Source organism: Bombus vancouverensis, chromosome 7 (genome assembly GCF_051014615.1).
Source record: "Bombus vancouverensis nearcticus chromosome 7, iyBomVanc1_principal, whole genome shotgun sequence".
NCBI lineage: Eukaryota > Metazoa > Arthropoda > Insecta > Hymenoptera > Apidae > Bombus > Bombus vancouverensis.
Window position 1 is genome coordinate 10,711,308 of NC_134917.1, and position 14,625 is coordinate 10,725,932.

General features: G+C 38.0%; 1 protein-coding gene across 6 annotated transcripts in view; it reads right to left on the reverse strand.

The window, feature by feature from the left end:
* Nucleotides 1-14,625, reverse strand: part of LOC117159114 (uncharacterized) — a 585,240-nt gene that overhangs the window by 64,647 nt on the left and 505,968 nt on the right. For all 6 annotated transcript variants that reach the window (XM_033338664.2, XM_033338665.2, XM_076619743.1 and 3 more), the window contains one exon: nucleotides 4,730-4,805. In XM_033338664.2, the coding sequence (XP_033194555.1) occupies nucleotides 4,730-4,805 (76 nt within the window). The remainder of the gene's footprint in view (nucleotides 1-4,729; nucleotides 4,806-14,625) is intronic.

Consider the following 14,625-nt stretch of genomic DNA (forward strand, 5'->3'; position numbering starts at 1 on the left):
ATAAATGGAATTCTATCGTATTAGGAAGCACGTGTTAAGAGGAATTGTTATATCAAATATAGTAAGAGTTTTAATCTTTCTAAGAGAGAACCATTCACAAATACAATACAACGTAGAGAATAAAGAATTTATTGCAGATGGTATTAGAAATTTGAGACCACGGAGTCGTTCCTTTCGCCAGGATGTTTCTCGATGCGGGTGAACTTAATACGAGCTTCGAAATTCTCTCCGATCTGCCGTATCTCCCCTCGATTCTTCGAAATCCATGGGAATATATCCAGCAAGCGAATCTTCGATTACCGCTATATGTTCGATTTTCGATCGAACGTAAAATAAGCCTTCGTTTTTTAGTAAAAAACACTTTCAAAGTTATCGCGTGGCGACAGCGTTAGCCAGGAGAGAGATGATGCAGTTTGCTCCGGAGATGGGTAACAAAACAGGCACTCGTATCCGTCTATCCATAAGTCCATTACAGGATTCGTATGAAAAATAAGGAAGAATCGTGGGAGTGAACAGAAGGAGACAGCGAAGACGGGAGGCAGGAAGAGGCAAAAGCAGAACGGTAACCCATGGTAAGACGGCCGTGGAGAAGAAATGGATGTGGAATAACAGAGAACGACATCGGTTGTGACGCACACAACCGCGCGTATTTCACGTAAATGCGAGTAGTCCGTGACAGCGTGCCGCTGGCAGTTGGACGGCTCTGATGCGAAGAAGGACGGATAGGAAATCTAAAAATATTCTTCCGTCGCGAAGGAATCCCCCCGAAAAGGTTGACTGTTCGAAAAGCTCTTCGGGAGTATGTACGAAAGAGGGGATGTTTCCCTTCTTTCCTAGTGGCATTCCGGTGGTACCCCACCCTTATCGCCATTTGCGCCATTTCGAGGACTCTTGGGTCTGCCTTTTGCCTCGTTTCCCCAACCGTTACCTTCCATCGCTCTCTCGTCTTCACTCTTCTTTCCTCTCGAATACCGCGAGGAACTTAGCATCATACCATTGGCATCACCGTCATCTTCAAGCAGACCTTTCTACTTTTCTCTGTGCTTCTTATCCTACGACATCGTTGGCCTGCCCCCTTCCCCCTCCCCAATTCCCTTCGTAGGATAAAGTATTTCCGATTCGAATTTCCATTCCCGATATGACGCCGCGCGTTCGCGTGGTTAGCCTAGATAGACCGACAGACCGAATGCTCGCCTCTAAGCCGATTCTAAACTACGGTCGATAACTTGCAGTTTCCTAGCCTCCGACACCCTAACCCCTGGACGAGTAGGAACGGCTGAATGCACCTTCGTAGCCCCTTCCACTTTCCGTGACCAGACCGTTTATACGACACGCCGCGCCGCGTCGGCCGTCCTACCGACCTCGTCGCCCAGACCTGCCTAGTTCCAGCTGTCTAAGCACACATCAAATCGAATTTCTTGTACGGCCTGAGACGCCTATAGGCCATTCGTGACTCCCCGAGCAGCGACACCCAGCTGCTTTACACGCATTACTAAGTCATAGGCTCCATGGTGGCATGCGACGTCGGATTACGTGGCTCTAAAGAAACATAGACACACACACACACACACACACACATATATGTATAGACACGCCTGTTTTCACGTGGACGAGAGACGTGGCCATCCGATCTGTCGAGGCTTTTTCGACCGATTTCGAGTTTCTATCGATCGTTAAGGACATGGTTCCGAGATTTCGAACATGAACCGGGATCCATCGATCGGATATTTTATGGGAATATTATGTCGACACCGGAAATTTTGGAATCAACAGCCACGTGGAAATTAAGAATATGAAATGAATTTTTTGCTCTCCTCCCGCATCGGCTTCCGACCTTATTCCAGCTGGGATTTTATCGACGGAACGTTATGAAAGCCTTTTTTCCTCCCGATTTCTTGATTTATTGCCGACGGATTTATCGATTCTGCTTCTTGTCGTTTAAAGTGGCCGAACCTCTCGCTGATTTCGCTGTTGGCGTCATTTTGTACGCTATGTGTTTGTACACTATCGTGCGGTGCTATTTTTATTTCGTCTTCCACTAGGTATTTTTATTTTCTGAATGATATTTACGTACCTCAAACTCGTTTAAAAAAATTTTAGCGGAAAGAAACAGAAGATCTGGAAGAAGAGGTGCGACATAATTTAATCCGTAAAAGTCCTTACAAGTATGCAATGTAGCTGGAAACTTAAAAAAGGTACGACAGATCCTAAATATTAGCAAGCAAAGTATCATTTACATTTTAATGAAGAAGGGAAACGATAGATCTCATTGATTCATCACTATTAAAAAATTTCTCGAATTTGTCATATTTTTCCACAAACTTTTACATTTTCCGTGGAACATAATTTCGTTCTGCCGCTTATTTGGTTAATTTCTATGGCCCGAGTTCCCCTGATAAAAGTATATAATGTATCTCTATAATTGCGTTAGACTTTAATTTCGTGTCATTAATCGGTGTCGTTAAAATTATTATTAACGTAGCGATGTATCTTGCGGCATAAAAAGTAATAACGTGCAATTTATTGATCTGCAGTGAAGCTATAAAAGTTGGAAGCAGCTAGAATCAAGTAACAAGAATTCTCAGTGAGAATTGGTTAAGAACATTCTATAAGTTGCTAACATCATATAATAAAAAGAAAGAACAAATTTACCAGAATTCGAAAATTACTGGTATTTGTGTAAGAGCAATCCGTCATCTATTATTTCAATTGATTCAAAGCTTATCATTATTTGCATCCTATTTTGCATCTGCAAAGATAAAAATATTTATCGCAAAGAAGAGATTCAGAAGATTAATGCAACTAAATCCTCTGTTTCATATGTTACAGTCTAACAGACTTCAATCGATTGAAACAGGTGTTTCTTGTTTATCTACAAACCATAATCAGTAGAATTAGGATAGGTCACGCGGCTCTAACCCACTCATGCTTATTAGATAAGCAAGAACCCCAATCTTTGAACGATATAACGTACTATACCAACTACCATCAAGCATGTCACACTGCAGTGGAAAAACTGCGACGCTACGAAAAGAATAGTAAATCTGCTAAACGATATGAACAGACGATTAAATTCAGAAGAAAAGTTAATAAATCCTGCGCGATCTCCATTCACGCCATAGCTATAGCAAAATCTGTGAATTACCAAATTCTAATTAACGATATGGAATATAAACGAAAAAGCGCACGGCGATGTCTAATAACTTGGACGTCGAAGCAACGTTAAAATTAATACTAAAAACAAGACTATTTCTCCCACTAACCAAACGTAGCCATAATTTCGTCACTCCGGTTTTCTGCTTTCTCGCGCATTAATCAAAAATTCTATCCGTGCCAAAGGCTCTCTCGCCAACATTGCTCGGGGAACCTAGATGCGAGTTACACGGTTCGATGCTCATTAAACGCAGCGATCCCGAGCAACATAATCGAGGCCGAAGGAAAACGAGAATCCGGGGAATTCGCATTTCCTCGTACATCTTAAGAGAGCCAGGATGTTGGACGATGATCAGAGCCCGCGATTTAGGTATGTGTATCCGGCGGTCGAAGGATATAGTGGCAGTAGGATACGAGTGTTGTAAGGGTCGGGGGCGAAAGAGGTGAGCCAAGGGGCGGTGAAGAGTGAAGTGGAGAAATTTTCGCGTGTTCCTCGAGGTTAACGGAGACACCCGGAAAATTTATACTTCGGCAATAGTAATACCGTGGGTGTGAGGCAGGTGCCGGCGGTGGTCCAGATCGATAGAACATTAAAACAGAGGGGAAACGAGAGGGTCCGTACCTTGGGGGCAGTCGCTCCGACGAATAACCTCACCATAAACGGTGGCAAGGCTTCTTTTACTTACGGTCGTACATTTAACTTCGCCGTGATTTACGTCGCGGATTTTGGCGGGTCACGGTAAAAGTCGTTCCACACGACCCGTCTCCTTTCGAAAAATGATACTTTAAAGCGTCACGCGTTCGACCCTCTTTCCTATTTAATCAACGAAATTTCTCGCGCGAGTTACGGAGACACGGATGGAGAAAACGTGTACAGTGTACAGAAGCATACGGTCGATGTTCTTGGCATTTTTCTTTTCACAACGGTTTCATTTATATCAATAAATAAATTGTGTAATTGTTTTCATTACGTACTTTGCGTAGAACGTAATTCGGAGATTCAAATATAGTATTCATGCTCACGAGAAATACCTTCTTCAAGTTTCAGGCGAAGTTAATATCGTTTGGTTTGTCTCCGATTTGAAAGAAACAATAGTTGCTAGATGACGAAATGTTATTCTTAGTTTCATGTTTGTTGATATTGGTTCTTTAAATTGAGAAACATGAATCATTTTAAGCGTTCATTTTTTACCAGATATTAGGATTACCTGGTGCTTTTAATTAATTACGATGTGTATTTTGTACACTGTATTAATGAGAAGTGTTTGCAGTTAATGGGAAGAACTTTTAGTTGTGGTATATATAGAATCTACGATAGACGAGATAGTAACTACAATTTTACTTGTGCTATAGATTTCTAATATTTTTTAGAAAGGCAGCTTGCAAAAAAGAAGAAGAATAAAGAAGAAGAAAACAAGATTATATCGTAGCTAAGGCTCATTTTCTCTTGTTAAAATCATTATCTTAGCTACAATTTCATATCCTTTGAAATTTCGTATATTTGCATTGTTTAAAATAATTACTTTATGGTCGAGAAAATTAATAACAAACGTAATTAAACTTGTGTAAGACTTACCGCTTTTTTAACAAAGGAAACGAAGCCATATCCTTTGGATTTGAGCGTCTGTGGATCTCTTACAACTCTGCAATCTCTGCAACAGAAACAAGTTCATTTGTTAAATATAAATTTTCTAGTGTGCTTGAAAATTACTTGCGGTAATATAACGCGAAAGTTTTTTCCATGTTCAAAGGCTCATTTCCATAATCAACCTTCCATCTTTCTAAATTTTAATTAAGCTTTTTTTAACAGCGATATTAGTGGTACGAAAATAACGTTTCAGCATTCCACGCAACATTGAACATATCTCTAATTAACCAAAGTAAAATCCAGAGATTTAAATTCTGCTAATCGTATAACATCCAACAAGGTTGCATTAAATTGGATAATTTACAATAATTTTTACATTTTTTCCATAATAGTTATACTTATTTCATGCATGCAATACGAGAGAACGAAATCCAACGGGGAAAATCCAGCACTCGTTTTCAATCGAAAAGTTCAAGCAATTTTCACAAGATTGAAAATTGAACGTACGAGTATTATTCCCTCGTACTGAATAACCAAGAACGAACTTAAAATGTGCAACTATTTCAATTACATCCTGTCCATTTGTTTAGTTACGTGTGTATGGAAGATATTTTTTTTTCTTGAAAAAGAAAAAAATTTTGTCTATCGACAGAACCTTACGTAGTTTTAAATAATTAAACATAGTGTCCATGTCAATGGATTGTAACACGGTTAATTAAGTTTATCCTCATTAAATATCTATCATTAAATTACCATCGTTGTACATTCTAAGGTTCCTGGTGATTTAATTAAAACAATTCAATATTTCCAATATATTCCATTTCTTCTTTTTTCATGTTGTAACGTAGTTGTAAGTTTCAATAAATAAGTAATCACTCCTATTTCGTAAACTGATCGAAAAAGCAGAAACAAGTTACAAGAAAGCAGTACGCGCTATAATCTTCTTATTACCTTGAATTAACAGATAGGGGTTCCGTGACATTTGGCAATCATTCCATTTACCTCATTTCCCCGATACAATGTAACACGAAAGCAACAGATTAGCGGAAGCAGTTCTTTTTCGAACTTAACGAGACACCTCTCTAATAGCGCGTTGCTTTTCCCATCGGCCGGTTAATGAGATGTAATGGTTTTTCAGAATTTCGCGGGACCGAAAAATCTGCTCCTGACCAGTTATTACGAATTAATAACGGCTGAACGATGGGTTCAATTTATTCCACGTGCCGGCGAATTTCGAAGCATTTCATGTTCCCTCGAAAACTGCCAACAACATTGTCGAGCGAGTTGGAGCCCAGTTGTTGGACGCCCTCAAATTCTTCCTCATAATTAAGATTCCAGCAATGCCTGTCAGACAAAATTAGGAATACTCGTGCACGGGGTAACTCCTCTGCGTCGTTCTTCTCCCGACTTAAATAAAATATTCTTTCGGCCAGTGGAAGCTGGCATGCGGCTCGAATAAAGTTTCAGGTTATAGGTCTGACTAATTTCTCGTCTCGTATCGCCCCTAATTTATTTTTCGTTGCGTACTGTACGATAGAATTCAATGAGAATGAGAGAAGTTTGAGGAAAAAGGACGTTGTTATTTTGTTTCCATTATCAACGAGAAGATCATTTATAACGCTTTGGTATTTTTATATTAATTTTGTATTTGATTTTTTCGAGAGCGAATCTATTTTATTTATGGCTGCTATTGACTGTAACAAAAATTTGATTATACGTAGCGATATACCTGGGCTAATTACGAAGGAATTTAAGCGGCCCTTTTTGTATGAAAAATTATATATCGTATTTTAAAATTGAATGTCAATTTTAACGAATTTTAAGCTTAACATTTTTTCGTACGGTCCTGTGTGTCTTTTTTATCACTGGCTCTGTCGCGTTAAAATTTGATTAAAATTTTCTGAGTTTTACAATAGTTATAAGAAATTGAGGTATACAACTTACATTTTCATTTTTTACAATTTAATGTGTTATAAATTACTTAAAATTATAAGTAAATGTTGAAAATGATGCAGTATGAAATGAAAAATATAATGTTTTATCTTGACATAATATTTGCGAGGAAATACGAAATTGTGACGTTATATATATTGAAAAATAAATTTTCATCTTCTGAGAAATGCTAAAACTTGACATTCCCACTTTTCCTCGTACATTTCCAATGTTAGATGATACATTCAAGTTTATCAAAAATATTTTATTCAAATAATATCTGGCAAAAAGGACAAACGGCCTAAGAAAGCCATCGAGTTTGTCCCAAATGCATTAAAATGATTGCAGAAAGACCGTTTGACAATGTTGTATTTATCTTCGTTACACTCTCCCACGCCAGTTCCTCGAAATGGAAGGACTCGATCCTTTTTTCGACCGGAAGAGTAATCATTAGACACGTAATGCGCGGAACATTTTTATCGCGACTTAACTTATTACGCTTAAAAGGGTCGGCAAAGAACATTTTCCATAATGCAACTGAATAAAATTGTGAAAAGCAGTAGCAGATATCGGAATCTTGGGAAGGCGGAGGAAAAAATTGAAATTGGAAAAGGAAAGAGTCGAGCTCCAAGAAAGATTGAAAAAGCGTTGGACAAAAAGACAGAACGCGAAAAGGGATGAAAGAGTAGGCAAGCAAAATTACGTGATTCAGGGAGCAGTATTACGTTAGTTTCTCGTCCTAGTCTTCTTTCTCCCTGTTATATGCAACCTTTTCGGTTTTACTTGTTTTCTAGCAATTTCCTCAGTCACTAGAGCAATTAATCGCTTACAGCGCGCGATTCGAAAGAACTGAACGCAACGAAACGAAATAACAGATAGGTATAGGCACGAGTAAAACAAAACGATTATAAAACACGCTTCGTGCACGAATCGAATGCTAAATGAAATACAAAAATAAGTTTAATTACCGTATATCAATCGTGAATAATTAGTCGAAGCAACGAAACTGTCTACAGACAAGTTGCTTTATTTCTATCCAAGAACTCTTTATGCCTCGATCTCATTATAATTTCAAACAAGAAGAAAATGTTTAACGTTCTAGGAAATGTTTAGCCTAAAAATCCTTGAAAATAATACGAAATTGAAAATGACGCGAGAAACGTAGCAGGGTTAAATACCAGATTTATAATGTATAATTTATTTGTAAGAAAAATAAAATTATACGTAAAAGGATTAGCCAAAATATCATTTAAATGACGAATTAACTCGTCATTCTCGGGAAATAGCAAATTAAGAATATTGAATTTTTCTCACAAAATCTCAACTTCCAGTTCTGGTGGAACAGAAAATAATTACAGATATAATTGTGTTGCATGCGATGTTTCTTTAATTTCATTCTACATTTTCCACGTTACATTCCCGCCATGCAATAAACCGAGTTAAGAAGGTCAAGTACGAAGAGACCGGACAAGCACTAGTTTCGAGTAAATTTGACTCAAAACTAGTATGTTGCGCAAGAAGCTAAACAAAGTTGCGGTCAACTGTAAACACGGCCTTTCAGCGGAGTTATGCATTTACTTTCTCTCTTCGCCACTAAATACTTATACTCGCTTAAATTGCTTTTCACGTCGACGTCAGTATTTAGTCAGCCCTTAATCGTCCTCGTTTTTACGTAATAAAGAACAGAGCGCGTCTTCAATGGTTAATCCACTGCAGATTCGCGAAGAAATAATGCTTAAAATTTTCGTGGTATCATTTCAGATATAATGACTGCAATTTTATTATAAAAGAAGGAATATCAACGCTCAAATTAGAAAGCTGATTTTAATTCCACGTGATTTTCATTTCTATGATCCGAGCAAATTATATTAGTTTTAGCTGAGTAGTAGCTTCCTCTTTCACCTTTTCAAATTCAATATAATCGATTTCTATGCGATGAATTATGTGATAAAGAGTAGAATAAAATTGTAAAATGATTAAGCTGGATCATATTCGTTAGATTCATTTACAATATAAGTATATTTTACAACGAAAGGATTGATTTTATACCTGTGTTAGTTAAAAACTTTTTATTCTTCGGTAAAGTACGTTGGCAAGAACTATGAACATTTAAAATCTTCAGTCTTTCTGATTATTACCGTATACGTAATATGTATACATGTATATATATGTAAAAGCTATTAGTTTATGAACATCTACATATATAGATGTAATTAGTAATTACACTTTGCACCCAGGTCTATAAATTTGTTGCCTTCGCAAAAATGTTCCCTGTTCGAGATGGGCAAAACCATCATATCAAAGGCGGCCGTAACGCGATCTTTTACCAAATATTTCTTACAAATTACAGAGCAAACGTAGCAGGGAATCTTCTTTCGAGTGATCCGCGTGCCAGCCAAATCGCGCCATTGTTTCCTGCGACTTTTCAGTGAATGCCGGCGAATGTCACAGTACACGAACATGAGTAATAGTCAATATAAGTTAGATGTAGAGCACGCCAGTCGCATATGTCGTTGCCCACACTTCAAGTCTCCCACCCTTCGTTCTTCCTCATTCGATATAGCAGCCGCGAACTCTCCCCGCTGCACGTTCTCATTGCGCGTTTCAACCCCTGTCCACCCGTTCCAACCTCCTAGTGCTGTCCCCTTCTCTCGTCTCGCCTGTCCTTCCCCTCGACGCATCACGCCTCACCCCTTTAAACACGATCGGTCCTCTTTTCGTTCCCTCTTTTCGTTCGTGTTCTATGCGCGACACTTCACGAGGAACGAAACAATCGCCGGCAACGCCATGGATTTACGTTTTCACCGCTAAAAATCGTAAATTAATGCACGGTTATTGACGCGATAAATCTCGAAATTTAATTCAAGTTCCATCGAGAGCTGTCGAGATCCAGCGACACCCTCCCTTCCTCTTTGGTCGCGTGATATAACCGCGACAATGGCGGTAGATACGCAGCCTGCACGACAAAACCCAGATAGGATAAAGAGTTAGTTTGAATTTATTGCGAAACGTAGTGGCCGAACACGCGCGATGGCCGTCAGGTTGAATCTCGTCGTTGTCCAGCGCCGATGATTCAAATTCCACGCCCTAGACACAGCGTCCGGTCATACGAAAGCCAGGCATGTCTTTCATCCTATCAATCCCGAGCAAGTCTTTATTCCATCGGGCTGTCGCGATCCCCGCCACGACGTGTTTTATTTATTGGCTCGTAGCCTAGTCGAGTTTGAAACCGGAGCACCGTGAAACTGGTCCGCGACTATCGCGAAGCAGTTTCACGCAACTTCCGCGTGAACCGTTTTACGACTGATATTATACCTACATATATATATATATGTACGAGTTTGACGATTTGATCAACAATTCCAATATGTATGAGTTTTTTAATACGTAAATGAAATGTGTAAGAAGATTGGCCAGAAGAGAGGAGGAAATTAACTGACAATGAGCAATGTACGAGTATTGTGTTTTTATAGTAATTGTGGTAGAACGTGTGTATAAACTTTGTTTTATGTCACATTTGAATGTCGGACTACGATGGAGATAAAGAGTACAACATTCGATGAAATTCGTTTATTTAAATACAAAATTTTATTTGCTTATTTCTGTAGCTATTTGTGAAAATACTAAATGTGAGTTACGTGTTAGATTTCACTTTTTTAGGGTTATACTGATTTAATGTATTTTTATTTTCTAGATAGGTAGTCTAAAGTACAATGAGATTAGCGAGTTATTTCTTTCATGTTAGTTTCATGCTAGATATCGGTGTATATAATTAATTGTATCGAACGTCACAAAGCCGTAATTACGAGAATAGTACTTACAATATTCGACATAGCCAATTCAGCCTATTGGGATTTGTCTCGTATATTCATTGCAGCTAGCTGAAACTACGATAATATACTCCATGTTTACAATTAATTGTTTCGACTAATATCCAATACGCTTTTGTTGACGCTAGTGTATTTGTTAAAACGAGTTTAGTCTTTGTTCTTTTTTTAAGAAAGTCTATTTGTATTACACGAACCTGTGAAGCGTTTTTGTACGGCAAAACTGGAATAATAAGAGTTCCGTATAAATGCAACGTTGTCTCGTCTTATCTGACTATCTCGAACAGCATGCATGTCAAAGAACAATAACGTAGCATGGATTGTGGATAGAATCTTGTCTTTTTGTCCATGTGTTTCCAACCCGTGAAACTTTTACGCGTTAACTGTCATCGCTTGGTACTTTTTCATCCCCTGTCAGCGCTACGTGGCAATCTAGTAGGTGCTATAGAAGCAGTTTTTCTCATCGCACAGGGACTCGAACTCATTAATTACCAATAATAAAAAGGAAGATGCGTCAGCGCGAAAAATCTTTGTACCGCGAAATCTTCCACCTTATCATCTTATAGGTAAGAATCGAACGGAACCGGTGGCGAAGAATATCGCTTTCGAAGGAGGAAAAGCATCGGAGAGAACCACGAGATTTGAATGCTGGTTGCTCGGGCTTCATCAATCTAACCTGCTAATCACTCGCGCAGAGTGTCACTCTGCTTGTTCGGCTTGATCGTTATCGTTCGTCGTTGTTGGCACGTGTCTCTACGTCTTCGTCACATTACGCTTCTTACATCAGTTGGTATGTTTGTGTTAGGTAGTTGGATAGCAGTGGTACATGGTAAATATGCAGATAATATCGTACGTAGTTCTAAAGTCTCGAAGTTTTGCACTCGGGAAGCATTTTAACATCTTTTTGTATTAATTCGATAACTAACGTGCGATGATTAATTTTAGTAGCCGAAGTTCCACTGTATCAGAATAGAACACGTAACGTATTTTCCTCACAGGCTAAATTTTGTATACGTTTTTTACACATAGTTTTATACACTGTACAACATGATCTGTTGAATTAAAAAATTAGTATCTAGGTTTGCGAAACGAACAGCTAAATGATTTGCTTTAACAATCGCGTATTTACAAACGCCGCACGCAATTCTAAATCTATGAAGAAGACATCACGAAACGCGAGAAAGAAAAAGCTCGTTTTCAATCATCTCTATAAACTTGCACTATAGTGCAAATACCGTTTAGCCTAAACGACGTAACCGGAACCGATTAAATCGATTACAGTTCCGAGAATTCGCGGGAAATATCGTAATCCAATAATTCCACCTGGGTCGATATCGCTTCGCCTCTAACAATCGGCAATTTCGAATGGGGAAGGGGGAAAAACGTTTCCCGTTGTCTCGTATAGCAGCGGTGTGCGTCGACGAGGTTCGCGCGAGAACACGCGACACTGCAAATAATACCATACTACTGAACATAGCGAGCTTAGGCGACGAATTCGCGAAACCAGAAAGCAAGAACGTGGAAAAGGAAAAATGAGGAAAGAGAAGAAAAAGAATGGAACGAGGTTAGGAGAAATGAAAGAAGAGCGGAAAGACGTTCGATATCTCGGTAGTCCTTGAAACAAGGCATCGGTGAGGTAGACGACGGAGTTATCGTGCTGCCAGTAGAAACTATTCCGGTATCGGATGAAAACGAAAGGGCGCGCGGCGGGGGAGCGGAAGTGGAAAGGGGGGAGTTTGCTTACTTTTCACTAAGTGCACTCAATGCTGAGCGCGCGAACTAATTGTCGGTGGGATAGGTTGGCCCCGGTCCTACTGGCTGGCTTGGGCAGAGGTAGATGGGGTTGGAACAAAGTCGTGTGTTCACTTACTACCCAGGGACTCTCGAAGATTCTAGAGTGGGCTTCGATTTCGAGATCGCGATAAATGAAACTGGTCGTCGTGGAAACTCGTTCTTCCTCGACCGCTTCGACAGACCAGTTCGTATTTCCCTCGTTGACGCGTCTAAACCGCTTATTAATGTTCCCAACGCGCTCCTTTTCTTACCTTCTCTTCCTCTTAGTCGTACCTTCTCTCGCTTAATTCGTCAAGATCCGTCGAAACTGTCGATCGAAATCAGAAGCATGTTGATTTATGGTGCTTATGAAATTTGGTGGGTCGTGATGCGAATAATTCCGGCCAGAGTATACGCGTGACTGAAATCGACTAACACAGATTACTTGAGATTCCTCGACGTACCAACGTATAGAGCGCTCGAGTATTTGGAATTCTGCGGGCTTAAGTTTGAATAATTGCGCGAGAACTGTAAGCGAGGAGCGTGACTATATTCTTTTAGCCGAGTTTCTGATATCTGGAAATATTGGGTACCAGGGAATATTTGTTTGGGAGAAAATATCATTTTGATATTTCTGCGTTTAAATGGATAATATATTTAATGCCAATCAGATTTTCAATATTCAAGATTACTTCTATCAAAAATTGTATTTCTATTTCTTTTTACCACGTAAAATTCTAATATCTTTTCCATTTCTTCTTTTACAGATCTAATAAAATTATTATTCTACCGTCTATAGATTTTTTTTTAATTTCTATCCATTTCAGAAACAAGTATACAATTAATGGAAATTAATCGATGTTTAACCCTATCAAATGGTTACGTTGAAATACTTGTTTAATATATTATGATGCCATATACTCGTCATTTCGAAATAACAGCGCGTATACATTGAGCAAGAAATACACTTCTAATTGTAAGTTGCGGTAGCAGTATAATACATTACTACATAATTACTGTAGCAACCCCCTACAGCGAGTTCGTCTTATTTAACTTCTCGGTAACTGTAATTATCCTATTTACTTTAGACGCAAGTACAACACCGGGCTTTGCACGGAATAATTTACCTTTTACACCTTCTTAAATTTGACTTCTCGAGCACTTTGAAATGGCTTCTGATTGTGAAACCGCGATAAAACGTACTGATTGTTGTAAGATTGTTTTATTTTAGACCAACTCGCTGATAGCCAGGGCGTTCATGCGTTTAATATTACTTTTATTTTGGAATAATTCGCCCCTAATATCAAAGAGTAGTAAAACTTTTACGTTCTCATTTCTGTAGATATAAATTTATATAATTTTTTATAATCTTAATCCTTGCTGAATCTTTCGGGTCATTTTCGAATATCAATCGCGTTTTTAGGTTGTTAAACTGTTCCTTAAGTTTGATGAAAATACGAAAGGATCGTTCTCGATATGCATGAGATTATGTTTCAACTTTATGCTAAAATAATTAGATTTATGCTTGAAATAGTAGAAGTGTATGAAAAGATTGGGATATAAAAAAAGTTCGTGGATCGCTGTAGAGTTAATAGTAAGGTTAAACCTTAACGTAATGTGTATGTCAGATTTACTGTAATGTTAAATTAGTTAAATTAATATTTGAGCCATTCTCGGTTTAATAAATATAAAGAGCTTAAAATCTAGTTTCGAAATACTGGATTATACAAGTATAATATTTTAATGTAGTTTTAAAATTTTAGAAGGATTTTTGAACGTCCACCGTAGATCTTTTTTATTGCCCATGGTGCTGGCTATTTAAATTCCACTTTACAATACAAACGTATGAATAAAATCCTTACTTTTTAAAATCGTAATAGGTTCAGTCCCATAAACTTTAGCGACACCATGTTCGTTATATCAAAATATATACTCAAAAATATGTGCCCAATTAATTATAAAGTTCATATATTTTTATTGTACTAAACGTTTTATTACTTTGCGTATACGAAAATGTGCTAAAATTTTCGTCGTTTCCCTAACAGTTTGAGATAACTGTTTAATACTAAATTAAAAAGATTTTTCACATACAAATCGAGGTGTGCATGTTGTGACTATGTATATACGTAGATTACATATCGACTGTGAATAGTTTCAGAAATTCAAATTCTTACAAATATAACTAAAGAGATGGAATTTAAGTAGATATTTGTTAATATTTCATTTTTGATATTTTGAATATCATTGAATATTATACCATTTCTCTTTATTTTAATGCTCTTAATTACCATATACGTATTCTCAAAATCAGCTTTTGACAGATTCGCTGTAAATTACCTTGAAATTAAAAGC